General features: G+C 43.5%; 1 protein-coding gene across 5 annotated transcripts; it reads left to right on the top strand.

Moving 5' to 3' along the window:
* Positions 1-51: 51 nt before the first annotated feature.
* On the top strand, positions 52-21,288 carry NAA50 (N-alpha-acetyltransferase 50, NatE catalytic subunit). Of its 5 annotated transcripts, none has more exons than XM_068698685.1 (5): positions 52-310; positions 12,642-12,775; positions 13,239-13,358; positions 14,984-15,050; positions 17,418-21,288. In XM_068698685.1, the coding sequence occupies exons 1-5, from the start codon at positions 303-305 to the stop codon at positions 17,596-17,598; spliced, it is 510 nt and encodes a 169-aa protein (XP_068554786.1). In that variant the 5' UTR covers positions 52-302; the 3' UTR covers positions 17,599-21,288. The 5 variants fall into 5 exon arrangements, with proteins under 5 accessions (XP_068554786.1, XP_068554775.1, XP_068554770.1 ...); XM_068698674.1 differs by having other exon boundaries at positions 54-310; positions 12,639-12,775; XM_068698669.1 differs by lacking the exon at positions 52-310 and adding an exon at positions 2,988-3,235.
* The last annotated feature ends 117 nt before the right edge of the window (positions 21,289-21,405 follow it).

Genomic DNA, 21,405 nt, shown 5'->3' with positions numbered 1-21,405 from the left:
CCCTCCTCCGCCAATCAGCGCGGGCGGCGCGCGGAGGCCCCGCCCCCGCCGCGCACGCGCCGCGCTAACGGCCGGAGGTGAGGGGGCGCCGGGGGGCGGGCGGCGGCAGCGGCCCATGTGGAGCGGCCGCGGGGCGGGGGGGCGACGGGCAGCAGGAGAAGGAAGAGAAGAAGGAGGCGGCGGGTCCAGGACGAGCCCGGGACGAAGAGGACGAGGAGGGGGAAGGCGAGGCCCGAGCCGCGCCGCCGGGCCCTGCACGCAGCCAGCGCGGACGGCGGGTAACGGCCAGGCCCGGCCGCGCCATGAAGGGGTGAGTGCGAGGCCCCCTCCCCCTCACGCTGCGGCCGTTAACGGCTCCCTAACGGCTCCCACCCGTTGGCTCCCGGAGCCCTTCAGCGCCGCGGCCCTGCCCCGCTCGCCGCTGGCTGCGGGTAGCCGCGGGCCTCGCCCGGCTTCTCCCTGCCCAGTGACCTTGCGCAGGGCTCGCCCGGCCGCCCTGTGGGGCCGTTGTCCTGCCCCCAGCCGTGTGAGGAGAGGGTTTCCCCCGTCTGCTTCTTAAAGCCCGCGTTATGCAAGGCTGGGGGTTAGTGTTCCCCTCTGGCGGCTTGCGGCAGGGTGAATGGGCGCTGAGGTGCTTAAGGTTTTGCTGAGGGATGGGGAGGGGGTTATTTTATTAGCCGCAGCGGGGAGGTCGTGCAGCGAAGCTGCTTGATGGCAGGGGCTTGGCCGTTTTCTTACAGCCCATAAGCAGCTTCCAGCGTCGTGAGTGGCTGGTGAGTATCAGTAGAAAGGCTTAGCGATGGCTGCGGTGAAAAAGTAATGAGCCAACCCTCTTAGATAGCTGTGTTTAGGGTCCCGGGCAATTTTGTAGTCACCTGAGTGCCCTAGATTTAAAAAGGGCCCTCTCATAGCTGGAGTGATGGGCTTCATGAGGAGTGCAGCAGCGCTGCTCGGTGAAAACAGTGGTGGGGCTGTGATCCTTGCTCAGCAGTGCTCCTGACACGAGAGATGTGTTTTCATTCCACCCTCCATCAGCTAAACGGAGTGGCTGAGCCGCCCTGGCCAGGCGGCAGCCGCTGAGGTCTCCTGGCAGGTCGCAGCCCGAGTTGCCTGCTCTGCTGCCGTGCTCCACTAGGGGCTGGAGCCCGGCCTTGCTTGTGCTGCTCAGGACTTCTTACAGGAACTTCTTTTAAACTTACTTTTTAAAATATGAAAAGCTATGGAAGTAAAGAGCCCACAGCCCCCTTCTGCTCCCAGAGCTTTGATTAAGTTTTTGTTCTCGCTTAAAGGCAGCTTTATCACTAGTGTGGCTTGAGAATGAATCCCATAAGGTTCTCTGCTTGCATATTTCTGCTTTTCTGGTATTCCTTCATGTCTTTGAAGAGCAGAGCACGTTCCTGTCCTGTCAGAGCATTGTTAGCACTGTGCATCCAGTTCTTGTGTGGGATAAAATCTTAATATTGAATCCAGGTGTTGTCTAAAAATTCAGATTGAGGCAAATGGGATGACAGAACTCAAACTGAAAAATAACTGAGTTTCACTACGATGAAAGGGCTCGATGAGCACTGCAGAAGGAACACATTAAGTTACATAGGGATACTCTGGAACAAAAGCAAATTGTTTGTCAAGCTACAAAGATCAGAGGAGATCTCTAAAAAGCAAGTGCTCTCAGAAGATAGATCCCAAAATAGATCTAAAGCTTCAGATAAAGCTTCCAGCTTATAGAAACTAATGTGTTGTTTGAAGAGATCCAATCTGTCTTCAGCATTTAATCCAAAATTGTGGACCAGTTCTTCTGAACAAACTAACTCCATCTGAGTGCATTTTCTCAGGGAGTGCATATGTTGCATAGTAACACACACCACAAAGCCCAGCGATAATTTTGGGAGCACAAAGACCCATAATATCAGCTGTAATTATGAACAGTCTACTTTGGCAGAGAAAGAATTAAGAAAGCAACTAGCAAGTTCACAGATATTTTTGAAATTTCAGATCTAAAAGAGACTGTGTAGTCAGCGTGTGTTGCTTGCAGCCCTCTGTTTCCCAAATCCAACATAACACTGGTAATAACACAGCAGGTTGTGATGTTTCTGTCATCCAGGTACGTGAGATTAGGTGACCTCTTTTCCAGAGGACCTCTGAGTTCAGGAAAAGTTTTGTTTCATTTAAAGGTTTCTCAGCTGCTTAAGATTTTTTCTTAATTGACGGGCTAAATACCAGCTTCTGAGCTTGATAATTGCTATTATATCCCACCTGGGTTTGTGTTACTTGGTATTATGTTTGTGCTTCTCTCATCTTTTAATGATTTAGGAGGAGACTTCTGTTTCCCATTTTTTCTCAGACATGATTTGGAAAACTGAGATAATTCACTGTTCTGTTAGTGAACTTGATGAATCTCTAGAGGTCCATTTCATCTTTGTCATTTATTCATAAATGTTGTTATTGTTAGTTCTGGAATTTGAGAATCTATTTTAGAACTGTATTTGCATGAGGAAAAATAGCAATAGTAAGGACTCAAGTTTTACTGCCTGTAGTAATTTGGCTCTTTTTGTGGAGCAGATGTAAATAATACTCCCTGTGCTTTATTGGTTTTGCGGGGCCGATTCAGTTGTTGCTCAATAGTTTTGTAGTTTTGTTACAGTTGTTATGCTATTGCTTTTAAGGAAAGAAAACAGAAAATCTTGCGCTGATTCTTGAGCTGATTGCTGTCTGGGGCCTTTTGATGCCTTTATTGTCCTGACTCGTGTCAGTTCAGAGGAAGCCCGTGAGGATGCCCTCCAGGATACCCGAGGGGTGCGGAGCATGACTAGATGTACCCAGACAGCAGCTGCTGCACCAGGGAGCTGTGTAACTGAGAGGTTTTGTAGGTTCACACTCCTTTAGCTGGCTTTGTGCAAGTGGCACCACAGCTGGGGAACGCTGGTTATAACAGAAAAATATCAATATTATATATAAACACAGTGAATAGTTGGGGTAAGCTCTGATATCTCGGCTTGTTTTGCATGGATTCAAGCGGCAAACCCTTCAAGGCCCTGCAGCTGTACGTGTTTCTCACAAGAACAGGGAATTCCCCCCCCCCCCCCCCCCCCAAGTTAGCATTACAGAGTTCGTGCAGAACTGTTGATTTGTTTCCATTTGCAAGGCACAGCGCTAAGCTTAACGTATATGGGAGGAAGTTCCAAGTTTATGAGAAAACTGCTGAATTGTCACGTGTACTGGAGGCAGGACAAAAAAGGTAATTGAGCCTGAAAATCAGTGTTTGGTTTCGGGATTTTTCTGAACCTAGAAACGTCCAAGCGTGAGCTGTATTTTCTGCACTTGATTTCTTGGTTAGTAAATGTAGACCTTGCCTAGAGCATGCTTACAATCGGCTTAATTTCTTCTAAATCAGCTTATTGGAATTCAGTGCAGTTTACTACAAATTCTTTAACCAAACTTCTGACTTTTACCACTTTGAGTTTAATTTCTTAACCAGGTTAAGGTGCTCTGTGAAGTAGGAAGCTTTGGCAGGAGAGGAAGAGAGTTGGGGTTGTACTCTTTTTGTGAAAGCATCCTTCAACCGAATCGTTGCTCTTGAGTGGAGTTTGACCATTCAGTTCCTTTTACATATATGTATGGGCTTGCTAGTTTGGGACATGTTGGTTTGGGCAATTCTCCTGTGAAAAATGTATCTTTAGTTAGTCACCAAATGCCACAGGCTCTGCTGCCATCTCCTGAAGACAAAAGAAATGATGCATCCTCCTTTTCCACTAAAATGGGGAATAATGGGTGATGGTTGAGCCAGATAAATACTTTTATACAAGTGGAAATGATTCAGAACTTAAAAATCCTGCCCATTTGGCAAATACTAGAAGTGTTCAGACCAATAATCTGAGAAGGCACTAGATATTTTTTTCCCAGAAGAGGAGGAGGGAAGGATAGAAGTCAGATCTCTGTATTTGGGAATCAATAAAAGAAGTGCAGTGGTCCCTTGCATCCCTTCTGCTTTAAGTGGGGCAGGCGATGTCAGGGTTACTTTCCTCTTCCTGCTGAAAGAGGTGAAGGGAAGAAGTGACCCATGTGTTCTTCCTGGGAGCTTCAGAGGAGCAAAAGTTTGCCAGGAGGGAGATTGGAGGTGGCGACGGAGGGGAAGAGAAAAGAGAGGAGCAGTCAATGCGTAGAAGACTTGCTGGTTATCTGGAGTCTCACGGACTCGAAGACCTGAGAGCGGAGAAGCACAGCATTGAAATGGGGTAACTGTATTTGTATCGAAGAAAGCATATTGAATTAATTCATTAAGGGGAGGAAATGAGGCTTTGTAGAAAATAGAACCAAACCCGCTTCCACAACAATCTCATTAGGAGACTAAAATTAAGATATTTGAATTTTCCTGGGGGCAGAGTTATTCTTTGGCTGGGTTGAAAATGCCATGCAACACGGTAAGATCTTGATGTATGAAATGCTTCCTCAGCTCATGTGACCTTCCTTCTCCCTCTCCCCTTTCTTTCCCAAGCTCCGTTTGATTTTTGGCCCTAGCAGACTTGAATCTAAACCCCTGAAAAGTTTTCCCATTTCCCCCATCTCACCATTGTATTACGTGCTCTCCTGAGTACAAGGCTTGGGGCACTTTTCTCTACTTGGTGCTTATTTCTTGCCAGTAAGGATCACAAATTAGATTAAAATTTGCAGTTAAAGGAGGTTTTGTTTGTTTTTAATAAGTGGCTCTTAAGCACAAACTCTTTGTTTGAGACTATTTTATTCTTCTTGAAAATTAGGAAAATGAGAGAAAAAAACATCCTTTTGTGCTTCATAAGTTAGGGGCTTACAATGACTGTTGCCTTTAGAAATATTGAAGTTAAGCACATAAAACTGATAGCACATTCTGTTAGTTTTTCATAGTATGCTTCTGTAATATGTGATTTGAACACCTGAAATAATATCTGTGATAAAAATCCGAAGTATGGGCAGGAGACCCACAATGAGTTGCTGTGTTTTCTTTACTAATTGAGTGCTTTGTGAGGAAAGGTGTTTTGGCAACTTACAGAAATAGTTTGTCTGCTAGTTCTCTGTGGAGAAGTTTGTTACCTAATAGAAGTACAAGAAGCCTCTCTGAGGTATTCAGAGGTATGTAAATCAGGCACTTTGTGAACCCAGCATCACTCCTGTTTTGAATCTGCAGGTAAACCTCTGTTCTCACCTGAGGATCATTAAGTACTTCATGAATGTTCATTAGTGGAGGTTGGTGATTTCCTAGGGGGCAAAGATTATAACTTCATAGCCAGGGGTATTGATGGTATGGAAAGGGGCTGTAATTTGTAAGCAGTCCCAGGATATCGGTAGCGGAGCTGCAAAACTAATTTTAAGTCATTCCAAACTGGTGAAGGATTCCTGCTTTGACCAGAATCCTGGTTCAAAATGCGAACGTGGCTGTGAGCTTACCTGAGTAATGAGGAGTGTGGTTAGACCAGCAATGGAGAGTTAGGATTTCTGGCAGTTCTTCATCTGCTGGGTGATCACAGGTGAGTTGTTTCCTCTTTTGCCTTGCTTTGATGCACCTGGGTCAGGTAACACAATGAGCTTTTACCTCGTGAGGTGCTTTGAAGAAGCAAAGTGGTGTGGGCTACCAAGTGATGTGCGCATGGCTGCTTCTCTGTTCTAGACCAGGTATTAATTATTGCTATTATTTTGGGGTTTGGAAGTTCTGCCTGCTGTGTGTGGCTATTCCTGTTCTTTGTGTCCAGCTGCAGAACGGGAAAGCTTTTCATTTTCTTGGGAAAGTTTATTTTTGACACTTGTTGAAATGACCTTATTGTCTCCCCCTTGCTCTTGCATAATCAGACAGCTGAGACTCTGTGATTGTATTGCCACTCTAAGGTTTATTCTTTGCCTTTTTTGGGGATGGGGAGCTCAAAATGGAGATTGGAGCTTCAGTACATCAAATAAAAGAATTGAGGTGGGAAAATTGTGGGGCTATTTTGGCATAACTTTGGTTTTTGCATGGGAAGATCATCCAGTGCTTTGTGTGATCCTCAAATTCTCTAGGTTGAGGCAGAGAAAATTGTCCAAATATAATGAAGAAAAATTGAGTGAAATGCACCATGTATTTTCTGTAATAAAGGAGAGGGGACAGGGTGGTCTGGAGTGTGTCTTGTGGAATTGCATCACGTTGGTGAAATCTGTTTGCATCTAGACACATTTGAATTGCAATATGGGCAAAGTCTTCTGTTAATTCTGGTTCTAAAACTACGTAGCTTCATGTCTGTTGCTGTCCCTCTTTACCACCCAGCACCCAGCTGGGGGTAGCTTCCAGCAGGGTATCAGGTGTTGTGTGAATACGTGGTCTCAGTAGTAAGTGGGGCTAAAGAAGACCGGGGGCTCAGGAGCAAATCGGTAAGAGTTCTTGCATGTTCAGCTTCTACTTATCCTTCTGGTTTTCTGACAAGTGAAGTAGAGCAGATTTACAGCCCGCAGATCTTCTGGATAATTGAAAACATACTGGTCTGCCCACAAGAACTAGACTAACTTGTGCGCCTAGCAAGACAGCTCATCTGGTTGGGTTTTTGTTGCTTTTTTTTTTTTAATCTAGAGAGGCTCCTTTGGCTTTGGAGCTGAATCTGAGCAAAGCCACACCCTTCAGGTCTATAGCTTTCATAGCTCTGGTTTGGTTTTATTTTATGGGAGTGGATTATCCTGTCTAGACTCCTGCTTTGACTTGGAAGCCAAAATAGAAGCAATAAAGCTAGTTGGCTGCTTAGTGGGTGACAAGCCTTCTCTGAAGTCCTCTAATTTGTTCGGGTACTCTTCTTCCCCTGCTCCCTCTCCTGCCTCTTCCCCTGTACCTCAGTGAGTTTTGTGAGTTGCAGATAGGGTTCTGCTAAATTTAGAGTGCCAGATGCTTTAAATAAGCCTGAGCCCAGCTATCAGTTACACAGAGATCTGTTTCAGTCAAGCACATCCCTCTGGGGAGGGACTTGCACTATTTAAAGCTGAATGGGACTGAGATTCGCACAGCATGAGGAAACTCAGCATTTCTCCCTCTTCTCCCTGATGCCTGCTCTGAACTGGTGTCCAATGCTGTTCCCTGTGACTGAATTAATTTCTCCTCACAAACTGTGACTCTGGAAATTGGCTACTATGAGCTCTCCTCCTCTGTAGCAGTTCTGCGTTACTATAGAGCAGGAGGCAGAAATGCTAATATCTTGCTTAACCTGTGTTACTTCCAGTCTGAATTTAAGCCACTACTGGAAAGGCAGCCTCTGTGCAAATTGTAGCTGCAGACAGGCATGCAGCTGCAGTATAATTAATTGGATTGCATTTGGTCCTGCAAAAGGTGTGTGTTTTTTTTTTTTCTGGCAAGTGCTTGAAGGATCTTAGGGCAGCGCATGTGAGAGCAGGAGTGTTGGTGCTCATGCTCTGGGCGTGCAGCCAGTTTCAGTAACTACTCCGTGTCACCTCTCTCAATTCCCACATCCATCAGGACTTTGTGAATCACGCTTCGCTCTGCTCTGACGTTGCTGTGCACCAGAAACCAGCTCACCTCACAGGCAAAGTCTGGGCGTGTGCCTTCTCAGCAATTGAGCTGCAGTATGTTGCAGCTGGGAGAAATGCAAGTGTAGTCCCAGGACACATCAGGAAAATACTTTCAGTGGGGATGGGGAGAAGCTACTGGGGTTGTACAAGGTGCTAGTTTGCATTTAGAGTGCTGTGAGCAGTTTTGGTCAACTGTGTTTAAGGAAAATTAATCTGAAGGGGTGCAGAGAAGAGCTAGGATGACAATAGGGCAATAAAGAAGGAGGCTGGGATCTTGCCTTTAGGTCAAGATCAGGAAAGTTGAAAGAGAGCACGGTAGGTGTCTGAGAAGCCAGGCTGTGGGGTGTGTTGCCACACATTAACTGCTGAAGCAAATGAGCAGTGCAGAAGAGCAGATGGGTAGGGCTTGAATACATTCAGGGTGGGAATCAGAAGAAAAACTTTGAGGATGGTGATGGCTTGGGAGTAGCCTTGCAATGGATGATGTTTAAGATGCTCCAGGGGCTGGAACTCCTACGCTTTCCTAGATGAGCACCGTGTGTAATGAGGCCTGATGTGATGAGCCACGAGTCCCTTCTTCCTCAATGTTAAAATTAATTGCATGGGGTGTTGGGCCTGCAGTGCTCCAGAAGCTGTGACACCTAAGATGGATACAATTGACTGCTGTTTCCTGCATATGGGGTGTTACCTGAGATACAGGATGACAGTAATAAGTCTGTATCTTCTTAAGAATGTTACTGGAATAATAGAATAAAATAACTCCTTAAGGAAGGACAGATCCCTTCTGAGTGCTTCAGGTTCGCTCATGATGTAAATTTGTTTTCCTTGCAACAGTAAAGGATAGATGTTTGTGGTATGTCCTGTGCCAAGCTGGAATACACAGAACAGGCCTAATCAAACTAACTGATACAGGAAATTTGTTACTGGTTTGACTGAAAGTAACTTGAGAAAACTGGTCTACTTGTAACTAGCTTTCTTAAAAAAAAAAAAAAGGCAATAGAAAAGCTACTGCAATTACTCTAGTGGAAAGAAAGGAGTGGCCAAGTGGTGTACTTTGAAACTAGGGCCTTAAAACAACCCCAGCCTCAAAAGATCTGAGACAAAGTACCTGTAACAAAGTGCACACTGTTCCACATGTGATAAGGTAGAGCACAAAATCACCTACTCACTGAATTATCCCTGTGCTCCTCTTGCACAGCTCTTCCAGAAGCAGTTTAAACTGGGGTAAGCTAGCGCTTCTGCTCAAGAAGTAGTTCTGCCTCTGGCAGATTTTTTTCCTCTGTGTTGGCAGCAGACTTTGTGTGGTGAACCCAATCGGGGGACTGATGTGGGTTAAAACTAAACTTTTCTTTTTTTGGCTAAGTTAGTTTTAATTGGGGTTGGTTCACCACATTGTTGCACAAACCTTTGTGCCAATAAGAGGGTGGAAATGAGTGGCTTGGGGACAGCAAAAGCGCTGCTTTCATTCAGCAGCAGGGAAAGCTTTCCCTTGTTTTTACTTGAGGCCCTAGTGGCACTTTGGCTGTGCTGTCCTCCAGCAAAGTGAACTCTCATGATGTGGGTCTTCCTTTCCATTGGCTCATTTAGTTTACTTATTAAAGGTGTGTAATAGATGTGGTGTTGATTTAATCAGCCAGTGCTATACATTAACATAATTTATGGTTTGAGTACATAATATTTAAACAGATCTACTTAGCATACCGGTTTACGCTTCCTGTGGTGGTTCTCAAACTTCTTTTGTATTATCCTCCAGGATAACTTGCTGGCCCTGCTGCAATTCTCAAGCCAGGAGGAAGCAGCTAGTGACAGAGCAGAGGAGGTTGGCAGGAGGCAAGCAACGAATGTGGCAATAGGTGACAGGGGTGAGGAGCCCAGGGGCTACAGGAAATCGCTCAGCAGCACGTTTCAGCCACCTGCTGCTGGAACTGTTTCTCTGGCCTGACCACTTGAGAGGTTATGTCTTGGTTCAGCTGCTATGAGCAGCCTCAAACTCTCCTTCTGCCATTACTTGTTTTTTCCTGTATGGAACCTTCTTGGGGAAGACCATGTCTTTCTTAGCCATCTCAATCCTAACTGCCCTTGATAAGATATCTTCTGTGATTTCATCAGAAATATTTCACAGTGCCTGGCCCACTGTCTTCTAATGCTTGATTTCTTGCTTCATTAATGACTAACTTGAAAGTGTTATCAGCAAGCACAAGCTACCTGCTAGTAGTTGGAGACTTGCCGATGTGCAAAGTGGGAGTTGCTCTGCAATAACTTCACCATTAATTCATTGTAAAAACTCAGGCTAGTTAGTGATCTACTGAACCTGGGATCTGCTGGTTAACCATGGTGATACCTTTTCATTTTTAATGTATTAGTCAATCTTTTGGACAAATAGTCTAAGCTTTCAAGGGATTGAGTGTAAATGAGGTTTTTCTTTTTTCTTACTGACCATCTACTCTGCAGCTAGTCTGATCTAACTGGGCAGGTGGGACCTGCTCCCTTTGGTTTCCACTCTGATGCAGACTGCAGCAAAAGAGGCCTTCTCTTTGCACCTGGTATGAGATTATTGAGGTGTTTTTCTTGAGCACAGCACTCGTGGACACTAATACATGCGGGAACCTCACATGTTATGGTTTAATTCCTGCCCTTTGTGAGGAAGGGTGGCAGCAGTGCTGGCTGGGATGAGGCAAGAATGCAAGTTGCTTTGTGCATGCCTGAAGAAGCCCTGCCATGCTAGGCTGAACAGCTGTGCCAAGCTGGGCGTAAAAACAAGTGTTAATTACCTCACTGTCTAATAACTTTGCTATCATTTGATAGCACGCTTGTTTACCATGCAGTACTTCCGTGCTGTGAGGAGATCATCCCTTACAAGCTCAGCACTTCATGTTGGAATATAATTCTCAGAAGGGCTTGCGCAAGTGGTGAAACATGAAGAAGGGAATCTTACTATTGAGAGCAAAATAATCTAGAAGGTGGAAGAAGCTGTAAAACAAAGGGCTGGTGGCAGTAGGAGCCATGGAAGATGGATACTGCTTACTATTTGAGCAAAGCGTATTGGCTTGTAGATAGAAACTTCAGTGATATATCCTGCTGCTGCTTTTAGTACGCCTGGGGATGTTGGCATAGGTAAAGTGTAAGATTATGGACACTAGTTTCTTCTGTCAGTCCTGAGATCACTGTTGGAGAACATACTGTCCATTTCTGATGAGAGGTCTTTCGAGAGATTTCTGTGCAACAGGACAGAGCTCAGGAGCAAACTACAATCATTCATGCTTAAGAAATCTCCCTTGCATTGAGGGGGTGAAAGAAAATCACCTGTTCATTGTGATGTGGGGAAGATGAGGAGCTGCCTGGAACAATCTGTAGGGACCCACACTGCCGCAAAATGTTTGACACAGAAGATTTTTGATCTGTTTGATAAATGTGATGAAAGATTAGACTTTGTATGCAGCAAGGTTCAATATGCGAGTACCATCATTAGTTCTTTGTAGTTAGGATAACTGGAACGTACTAGTCTGGTGGAGAATTGCACACTCATCGATAATCCATTAGTTATGGCCAGGTGGTTCTCCAAAAGGGAAGCCTTGCTTATCAATTGTTCCTCTCTTGCAGGGCTCACTAGGTAGTGAGATCTGTGTCAGAGTGGGCAGTGGCGGTCCTTGGTGCATGAGGCTGAAATAGCTTTGCAGAACGGGAGGCTGTGGTTCTCCCTGTAAAAGAAAAGGGGAGAGGTGGGTGTGAGGGCAAGCTAGGCTTGTTGAAGTAACCGTTAAACTCTCTGTTCCTGTAGGTTTTTTTCTGTTAATTGCTCTGCAGCCTGCATAACTGCCTAGAAAGCATTGGATATCTATCACCATCATTGGTAGTGGCAACTAAAACCGATATGGTATCTCGAGTACTAATTGTTTAAGGTGATTTTTGACACATAATAAAGGTCAGTTAATAAAGCAGACAAAGATTATGCTCAGCATTGTTGGTACAGTTCCTGTAGGAAAAAATGCTGTTGGTTATCATCTCTTCTTTGCTTTACTGTATTATGTAAATTAAACTGAGCTGTTGTGCCCTAGGCATCAGCCTATTTGAAAAAAACAAGCTGACTAGGCACAAAAGGTGTTGGAGATGGAAAGCAGCTACATATTACTAGGAGTAACGTTGAAGACTGGCATACAAGGATCTCATAAAACTGCCTTTTTTGAAAACATGTAAATTTTTAAGAAGTAGCAAACAACATCTTTAACAGTGTTGGGGCAGAAAGCAATCTGTCTGTGTTTGGTAAAGCCGGGGTTGCAGACGAACCTAGAATTGTGTATATTTCTAACTCTGTAGGCATTGGCTTTGTTCCTGCCTGCATCTTCTGATGACTATTTTAGAAAGCTTTTATTTTTCATTCTAGTAGTTCTTGCTAAAGCTACTTGCCCCCAAAGAAATTGGTTTGGGAAATACTGCAGAAAAAAAGTTGTTCATATGCTTCTGGATATGATGCAGTGTTTTTACCAGGAAGTTAGCCTCATAAAAGGGAAAAGCTTGGAATGTTTCTTCTCAGCATAATTCATTGCAGTACTGGTATTTCAAGTCTGTCTCAGTCATTCTTCCTGTTGACTTCGGTGATGATTGTAATTGATGTGTGTGCCACCCTGAAAGTGGCACTCTTACATATTAGCAGGCTTATTAGGAGTTTGCTGCTGCACACAGTATTGCTGCATTTTAGAGAGAGATGTGTAATACCAGCTTGTCGAAGCATTAACTTCATATTGATTGTTGGTAGAATTAAGGCTGTCTTTGGAGCATGGGTGAAGACTATTTTCCTGGTGCCTACCTAGCTTCTTGTCGTTCCCAAGATTTATTTCTCTGTTGTAATGTTCCTACAGAGGTAAGTATCCTCCTGAATGTTCTGCTGTCTGCCAACCTAATTAAACACATGTACTATATAGTATGTGAGTGTTAAGTGTGGCCTGAGAAACTTCTGACTGTATAGCACTACTTTTTTGTTACATCAGCTACCAACAAAAGAGTTGATTGTATGAACAGTGTAGTTCAGATATGCATTGAGCTGATTCTTAGACAGGACAGTTCCCTAAACATGAAGTAACTCATTTTTGGTGGAATGTGTCAGATGTTAAGCATGTTTTGGTTTGTTCCAGTAGCCGGATCGAGCTGGGAGATGTGACGCCACACAACATTAAGCAGCTGAAGAGGCTAAACCAGGTCATTTTTCCTGTGAGCTACAATGACAAGTTCTACAAGGATGTACTGGAGGTTGGCGAACTAGCCAAATTAGGTACAAACATCTTTGCCAGTAATTGTGGGCTGTGGTGGCAAAAATGCTCATTGTTGCTGTCCTTAACAGTTTTGAATTGCAGATCCTTCTATTTTGTTGTTTAACATAATGAGAAATAACTGTTTGGGAGCCTTAAAAAGCTACAGTACCAACCTCAAAGGGTTCGTGTCCTAAATAGCTTGCATTTCACTGGGAATAGACATGTTTTCTGTTACAGCAGGAAACTTGATGTTTGCAGTCAGCTTACCTTCTGAAGTCATTGCTAGTTGGTTTTAACTGAAATAAACCAGCCTCTGTGTCAGAGCACCGCTGGTAATTTCACTCAGTGTTGGCCATGATCTGATTTTATCTGGGTGGGGGAATTAGCAACAGGGAAAGAAGGAAGATACAGGGCTTACATGAAGGAGTTCCATGTGCAGTCTGAGTCTTGTGACTGATAACGCTTTGTTTCTCTCCCTGGCAGCCTACTTCAATGATATTGCAGTGGGAGCAGTGTGCTGTAGGGTGGATCACTCCCAGAACCAGAAGAGACTGTACATCATGACACTTGGATGCCTGGCACCCTACCGAAGGCTAGGAATAGGTAAGGAGATCTTTTGTGTCTTGAGTTCTTAAAGAAACAAGGTTTCTGTGCAGCTACTGAAATTCCCTTTTAGAGTTTTTTTTCTACTTTAACCAAGATAGCCCAAGATTGTGCACTTTCAGAGAAGTAATTTCTCTGGAAAGAACATTGGGGAGAGAATGATGTATAACATACTCTTGCTTTCTTGCCTTTCAGAAATTGACTTTATTTGTAGAACTTCCTAATTCAGTACTTCAGATTCTTTTAATCACATCATCCTGTGATAGAAACATACAGCTTCTATAAATATGCAAATCGAAGCATAGAGATACCATGAAATAACTTGCATACTGGCTGCATACCTCTGACAATTCACACAGAATATCGTAGTTCAGTTGGAAGAGACCTATAAAGATCATCTAGTCCAACTGCCTGACCCCTTCTGGGCTAACCAGAAGTTAAAGCATATTGACGGCATTGTCCAAATGCCGTGAACACTGACATCCATGGGGCATCGACCACCTCTCCAGGAAGCCTGCCCCTGTGTTTGACCACCATCAGGGGAAAGAAACTTTCCCTAATGTCCATTCTGACCCTCCCCTGGCACAGCATTGTGCCCTTCCCATGCATACCATCATCAGTGACGAACGGAGGCTGCACCTCCTCTGCTTCCCCTCCTGAGGGAGTTGCAGAGAGCCATGGGGTGGCCTCTCGGCCTCCTTTCCTCCACACTGGACAACCCAGGTGTCCTCAGCCTCTCCTCACAGGACATGTCCTGCCCTTCTACCAGTGTTCCCTTCCTCTCAACGCTTTCAAGTACATAAACAACCTTTTTGTGTTGCTAAGCCCAGAAACACAGCTGTCCTTCATTGGGTCACTTCTTCAGTCTTCTAAATGAAGGCTTTTTGCTAACTTTTTGTATAATTTTCCCACTGCTGACTTGTGCTAATCAGGGGTAGTACCTGTGTTCTGTCTATACAGCAATGACTATTTCTCAATGTTGTAAATCTGCAGGCCAAGTTAATCAGAACCTTATGGTATTAACTACTTGCTTTAAAAACCTGCAACCAAGAAAAATATTTTAAATTTTACTAGAAAAACTTAGCAGTGTTCTCACTAGTTTATACATTGTTTTGACCACATCTTATCCAAGTTTGAGACCTTGAAGCTTGTATTTAGATAAGGTGCTCCATACTTGTGTTTATGGGCTGTTTTTTCTTCAGAGAAATAAAGAATAAAACTGAGTGGAATTTTGTATACAGAAAGATGGTGAAGTACTTGTATACTGCATTTTACTTGCCTTTCCTAGTTCTAGTAACCTCTTCCTGAGTGCAGCAGTGGAGAAAAATCATAAGCTACTTAGAGAGTTGATTTATTCAAAGTTGGTGCATTTATAATCATAAGAGTATCATTCACAGTGATGGCTTTGCAACATGTATTTCTCACAAATGATATTTTTTCAAATTCTGGTGCTCACAGATGACGTCTCCATATTAAATTTTATTTTCTGATTTTAGAGCATAGTGCTGATGTCATCAGTGCATGCTCTTTCATTTTAGCCTACCTATGGTTAACCTGTCTCTGCTCAAGAAAGCTCTTACTGATTGTGTGCTTCTGGTTTTAAGTATTTCTTTACCTTTTGGCAGGAACTAAAATGTTGAATCATGTCTTAAACATCTGTGAAAAAGATGGCACTTTTGACAACATCTATCTGTAAGTAAATGAGTTGCACTCATACATTCAAGAGGACTTGAGGGGTACTTGGGAACATAGGGAGGGAGATCCAGAAGCTTTTTAGCATCTATTTCAGGGGGGTCATGAAACATCCTTCCTTGTAAATGCTAACAAGAAAGCTGGGGGTTGTATTTTGAGCTGCCTGTGTGATGCAGAGAAAACCAAGAGCTTGCTTGCTTTACAACAGCTTCTCTACATTTGCTGAATTTGAAAGCAGTTTAGTTATAAAGTGATGATCTTTAACAGAATTACACTGCATGAAAAAAAAAAAGTGGTAAGTTTTCCATTTGAGGACAACGCTACAGTAAAAAAAAAAAAGTCTTGCATGTAGTTTTAAGTCATTTGCTATCTTTTATGATGATGTGTGTTAGACCATCAGCACAGGTGCTTGCAAGCCTGACTGTTTATTCCCTTTCTTGTGGTGTGACAGGTCAGCTGTTGTGCAGCAACACAGTAAACTTGGTCAGTGACCTGACCCAGCTGGGGAAAACTGTTTTTTGGCATTTTAGTTCTGGGGTTGGTTGGTTTGTTTTTGAAAAAAATCAGCCACGTGTCTACATAAGCACTTGGCATGATACCAACATGTGGAGTACTAGGGTAGGGAACTGGGCTTTGCCATCTTAATAGATCCCAATGGAAATAGAGCCTGAAATCCATGGATGCCAGAGTTCTGCTTCCCCTCACTGCTGGTTGCACACTTCTTCTTCCTGTGCATTGGCATCTGTGTGATTACCAAGTGACCCAAAGCATTTTTGACCAGTTCACTTTTCTAAACTATGTTTTCCCTGCCCATCACTGCCTGGTTGTACCAGCACAGGCACTGTGCACTTCTGGGGGTAGTCCCATAGCAGCTGTGGCTTAGATGCACTTAGGCTGCCACAGAACTGCACCCTGAGCTCTTGCCAGGACTGAAGATGTGCAGTGAGGAGTGTTTTGTACACTGATACCACTGTAGATAGAGTGACTTTCTCCTCAAGCTGAGTCCTACTCTGCCAAGAAGGTGCGAATCCTCTACTAGTGTAGCTCTGTGTGCACTCTGTAAGAGGAGCAGGTATTTCAAAGAGGAGTTTGATTAAAGCTGCTTTTGGCTTACATTTCTGTCCTCTTCTCAGAGGAAGTGGTAATGAATTCTCTCTCAGATGCCAGCTAATTGGCACAGGCTTTCTTTTTTGCATGTTACTGTGTGCACAGCAGAGGAACTGTTTGCTGTTATTAATGAAAAAAAACAATCCTTCATAATCCTTCTTTCAGTTTAATAGAGTGGGATTCTGGGATGGTGATAAATAGCTCCCACAGTTGGGCACAACAAAATTCTTTGGCCTGTTGGTTTTACTGCTCTCTGTTGCTTGTGCCCCTACAGACTTGAACATACTTCTGCAGTATAGGCACCCAATTTGATATCGCTGGTTAAGTTTGTTGTTATGAATTCACTTTTAGATACTTGGTGTTTATTAGACTTGACACTAACATCTTTTTGTTTTGCTCTGCTGTTACTTCTGAAGTTGCTTTGGTTCTATGGTTATGCAGCACGTTGTCATGACAAAGTGATTCATGAGCTTGTGCAGTGTCCACTGAATCTGGGGAGTATTTGATGAATACCTTTTGCTGAGCCAAGCTTTTTTTTTTTTTTTTTTGGTAGAACTTGTGCAAATAAATGCCTTAGTTGCTTAGAGGGAAGAACTAGTAGCTGTTTTTTTTGGAGGCCTTCAAATTCTGGGAATACACTGGAGCAAGATCTGTAAAACCTGTGGGGGAGGGAAGGGAGGAAGAATCTGTAAGTTCATAGGGCTGATTTGTGCTGACATAGTTTTTTGTGAGGGGAGAAGCTTGGTTAGCAATGAGCAAAGAGTTAAAATCATATCCAATGGCATGTTAGTGCAATCACCAGTTAGTTTTGTGTTACAGGGTGTAGGGATCATCACTCAGACAACTGTTTTGGGCCATCTAAGAAGTGTTTCTAAAGGAAGTGTAACAAAAAAAAAATAATTTCCAAAACTTTTTCTATGTATTTCTACAAAATTCCTTAATTTAGAAATGATAAGTTGGAATTATGCAGCAGTATTGCAGAGTTTCTCTAATATGTGTTCTTTAAAATAGTTTTATTGAGGTTTGAGTTTTATTTGCCAATTCTCAGAATGATTGCCACAGGTCAGCTAGGAGCTGTGTTAGCTCAGGATTAAATTAAGATCAAAATCTTGAGTCCTGAACTACACGATCATTCCTGCCTCTGTCTAGATGGCTTATTTTCTTACCTTGCTTATATTTATCCTTTGTTCACAGTGTGGATGTGCAATTTTAACCCACAGAGTTCTGATACCTGTCTTTCTCTCCTCCTTTCTATCCCAGGCATGTCCAGATCAGCAATGAGTCAGCAATTGACTTCTACAGGAAGTTTGGCTTTGAGATCATTGAGACGAAGAAAAACTACTACAAGAGGATAGAGCCCGCAGATGCTCACGTGCTGCAGAAAAACCTCAAAGCCCCTTGTCTTGGCCAGAACGCAGATGTGCAAAAGACCGACAACTGAACAAAACCCCAACGAACACTTTCTTGCACTTGCTTGTCGCCAAATAAGGAAAGAGAGGCCTATTGATTTTTTTTTATTCCACCCCTTAATTTTTTTTATCTTGACCTCTCTCCAACAAAATGTAATGCTTCTTCCAAGGATTGTCAGATCATGGGGTTTTTTTTTGATCTTTTTATTTTTAGGGGTGGGAAGAGGTGTGCAGATCTCTTTAGTCTGAGGTGCAGAGGGCTTGAGCAGGTTATCCTGATGACAAGCTTCCTTCAGAGAATTAATCTCTTTCAGTAAGCAGAATGTAAATCTGAGGTGGGGGGGGGAAGGAACAGCAATATCTCGTCCTTTGATTCCTACATGATCATGTTTTTTATAACCTACAGGGTACTTTAGTCCCCCCAGCCTTTGAATGTTACTTCAGTACTTCCCACACTTCCTCTTAATTCTCCCCACCTCAAAAAAAAGTATTTTTAGTTTTTTCCCAATATTTTTGAGTATGGCTTTTTCCTCCATCTTTTGCTGAGAAGGGCGGGCTACTTTACCATACCTTTTTACTCTGCCTGGGCTGATCTTTTTGAATGCGCTTTTTTTTTTTTTTTTTAAATAATCCTCACCCAAGCTGGTGCTACATTTCTTAACTGACTAAGAGGAGGGTTTAGAGTGGTCTTTGTTTTTTCTTATCTTCACTTATCAAATTCCCAGCAGACTTCTGCCAGAGTAAGAGCTATAGCTGGTGTTGGCAAGAGAAAAAAGAATCCTGAGGCAAGATCCTTGTTCTAAAAATGGGTGAAACGCTGTCGGGCTCATTGAAAGTTAGTTTTACCTGTGTTGTTGGAATGGGAAAAGTGATTGTGACCATCTTAACTTGCTTTGATCACATAAGGCAAGCACCCGTCTCCAGGTAAATCTGCTACGGATACTAAATCTGTGGTGACAAATCTGAGATGAGGAAATCTGAGATGAGGCAAGGGTTGAGGAAGCCAGGCAGCAGGGTTGAGAACATAAGTAAGAATCTGACCCTAATCACATAGCTTTGCATGGGTCTCCTGGATTTGCTTGGGAGTGGCTTGGCTTGCTGTGTTTGTGCTCCTTCGGGAGGAGGTGGTTTAAAAACTGCACGTTTTGCCCCTTTGAAGATTCTTTTCCCCTTTTCCCCTTCAGCTGTAATAATGCAGTTCTCCTCTCTTCAGAGGGTGTTCATGGAGCACTGGAGAAAGCAGCATATTCTAGACCATTTTACGGGTTTAGAAAAATAAGCTGAACGGCTTCTTCCTAGTACTGTAACCTCCAAGCTACAGTAAGCTCTGCTAAGCTCCGCTTTGCATCCTTCCACGCTTTCTTTGTGTGACCATCAGTGCTCCTTTCTATGCACTGTTGGCAGCAGTTTTACGTATGCCAATACAAATACCAACTTGAGCTTGGACTCTTCTCCAAGCAGCTGGGAATGTGCACTGAGCTGAGACAACACCAACCTGCCCCATTCCCCAAGTAGATACAGAACTGCATTCCTTTCCTGTTTGAGTTTAAGTTTGATCCTGCATCTTGAATTCCTCCACTTCGAAAGCCTCCAACCTGTAGTGCGCACTGCAGCATACATCTTGGTAGTAGGTGCTGTCCAGTCGTTTGAGGGTGACTTGGGAACCAAGGGTTTTGAGGTGAGAGCTGTCGTAAGGGAAGGGATGGCACCCCTCATCGCACACTCTGGTCTGTGCTGCCGGAGGGGTGACTGTACAAGCTGCTCCAGAATTACTGCTCCTTTCCCAGAGGTGTGGGGCGTTTATCTGGACAGACCTATGCTGGGAAACAGCTACTCTCTTTGCTGGGTTTGCACTAATTGAGTCTTGGTGATGGGCAAATGTCTAACAACAGAAGCCCCTCTGCATGGCCTGGGCACCTGTGTTTGCAACACTTGGTAGCAGGCTCTGGCCAGGAAGCTGCATGCCAGTTTCTTTGGCCAGAGGCAGCCTACTGATGACAAAAGCTTATTTTTAGGACCTGCTTGCACTGGTGGTGTTGGCAGTTCCAGCATCTTTCTAGAAGGGGATGTACTGAAGCACAATTAGCTTGTCATATGCCAGCATAGTTTCCCTGGCCATCTGTAGACCAAATCAAGAGAAGTATGTGGCAGGAGGGAGAGAGATAGTATTGTACTTGAGGATGTTTGCGCAGCACAGCTGTAACTCAGACCATAGCTGCCTCTGGTGCCAAGCAAAGTGCTCTTCATTCTTCTAGAACTAAGTGGTAAGTGTTTGGGTTGGGTAGATGGGTGTGGGGATATGAACTCTTAGGATTTGCTGTTGTCGTAGGCTTCCACAAATCGGTGTGTTTCACAGACAGTTTTCCTTCAGGTTTAAAAGTACGAGTCTGATGTCTGAACTTACTTGGATTAACCTTTGTTTCTGTCTCTTTTTGCTTTGGGCTGCCATCATTCTATGAATGTATCCCTGAAAACAATTCTTAGAGCTCCTATTCCACAGCAAACCTGCCTCATTGTAACTTCTGATGAAATGTATTGTAGGAGAGGTGGATGAAAGAGTAACCACGCATCCAAGACTCCTTTTCCCAGGCTATTAATCCTGGAAAACGGTTGTTGAATCTTGAAAACAAGGTTTAATCTACATCTCTTAGAAAGCTGTGTTCCCTGTACATGGAGGAGAGTGAAGGTCAGTCCTTCTGAATGACAAACAGTTGCGTTAGTGTATCGGCTGTGTGGCTGTAGGAGGACAATGCCGTAGTGCTGTTTTCCAGAGACACTGAAACTGCGTGAAGCGTGAGCTTACTGCAGAGAACTTCAGTTACTTTATTTTCTGCTGCAACGAGACCTCCTTGTAGCTCAAAAATGATGACTTATAACGGCTTACGAACAAATACATTTTTTTTTTAAGTTAGGAGTTTAAGTGGAGAGGGAAAAAAAAAAGCCACCAGCATTTCCTGTTCTGGATGAAGATGTAGCAAGAAAAAGGTATGCAACTAGCAGCTATAGAGCATAAGGTGTGTATAAAAGCGTTATTCCTGAACCTCTGCAACCGGTTTTGTCGTACATGGATTGAAGTATGAAGATGATACCTACAAAGAGACTCCTACTGGAGGACACCATGGTACAGGGGAAAAAGAATCATCCAGGAGAGATAATCCCTCATTTTTGGGAGGGGGAAGGGAGAGAATTTATTTTGTGTATACAGAAACTGGCTGAGTTTACATGATGCAGCTAATGGTTAAACCTGCCAACTAAATATGACATACTGTTACAATTGAAACAAACTTATGTGATATTTTGTTAATTCTTGATGGTGCCCTGTGATGTCTAGTAAAAATTTGATCCCCCCCAAACATCCATTGTTATATTCTCCCCCATGTTGTAATCCAGGGTCAGCTGCTATCCACAAAGTCTGTGTTTTGTAAAGTGTTTGCTGACTTGGATGTTTCTTTTGAATCTGCGACTGCTTCCTGATTAATTTGGCTGAGACCACCCCTGGTCTCCTGAGTTTCAATTTAGTTCAAGGTATGCTGTTTGCAGTTTACAAATGCATTCTCAATGTTACAATTTAAGTTGCAGGGGGAGCAAATTCTTTACAAATAAGATGGTCCATTTTTAATCTATATCATTGCCCTTGTTGTACATCAGGAGCATGTTTTTGTTTTTCTCAAACTCTTTAGAAATACCGTTCAGAATAAACGTGCACTATTTGAGTTATGTCACTTCTGACTGGTTGTGTGTTTTTTGCAGCCCAGCTGTGTCCTTCTGAGATCAGATTTAGAACATTCTTCCACAGCTTCATAAACTAACTGTGAAGATTTCTAACATAAACCGTAAAT

This window comes from Anas acuta, chromosome 1 (assembly GCF_963932015.1).
Source record: "Anas acuta chromosome 1, bAnaAcu1.1, whole genome shotgun sequence".
NCBI lineage: Eukaryota > Metazoa > Chordata > Aves > Anseriformes > Anatidae > Anas > Anas acuta.
This window is presented reverse-complemented; position numbering and strand designations above follow the sequence as displayed.

What these genes read in the sequence shown, in the direction of transcription:
- NAA50 (XM_068698659.1), top strand. Translation starts at nt 3,003, where the DNA reads ATGGATTCAAGCGGCAAACCCTTCAAGGCCCTGCAGCTGTACGTGTTT. An exon ending in CTGGAGGCAGGACAAAAAAG is followed by an intron (nt 3,236 to 12,638) that starts GTAATTGAGCCT and finishes GGTTTGTTCCAG; the next exon opens with TAGCCGGATCGAGCTGGGAG. An exon ending in TGGCGAACTAGCCAAATTAG is followed by an intron (nt 12,776 to 13,238) that starts GTACAAACATCT and finishes TCTCCCTGGCAG; the next exon opens with CCTACTTCAATGATATTGCA.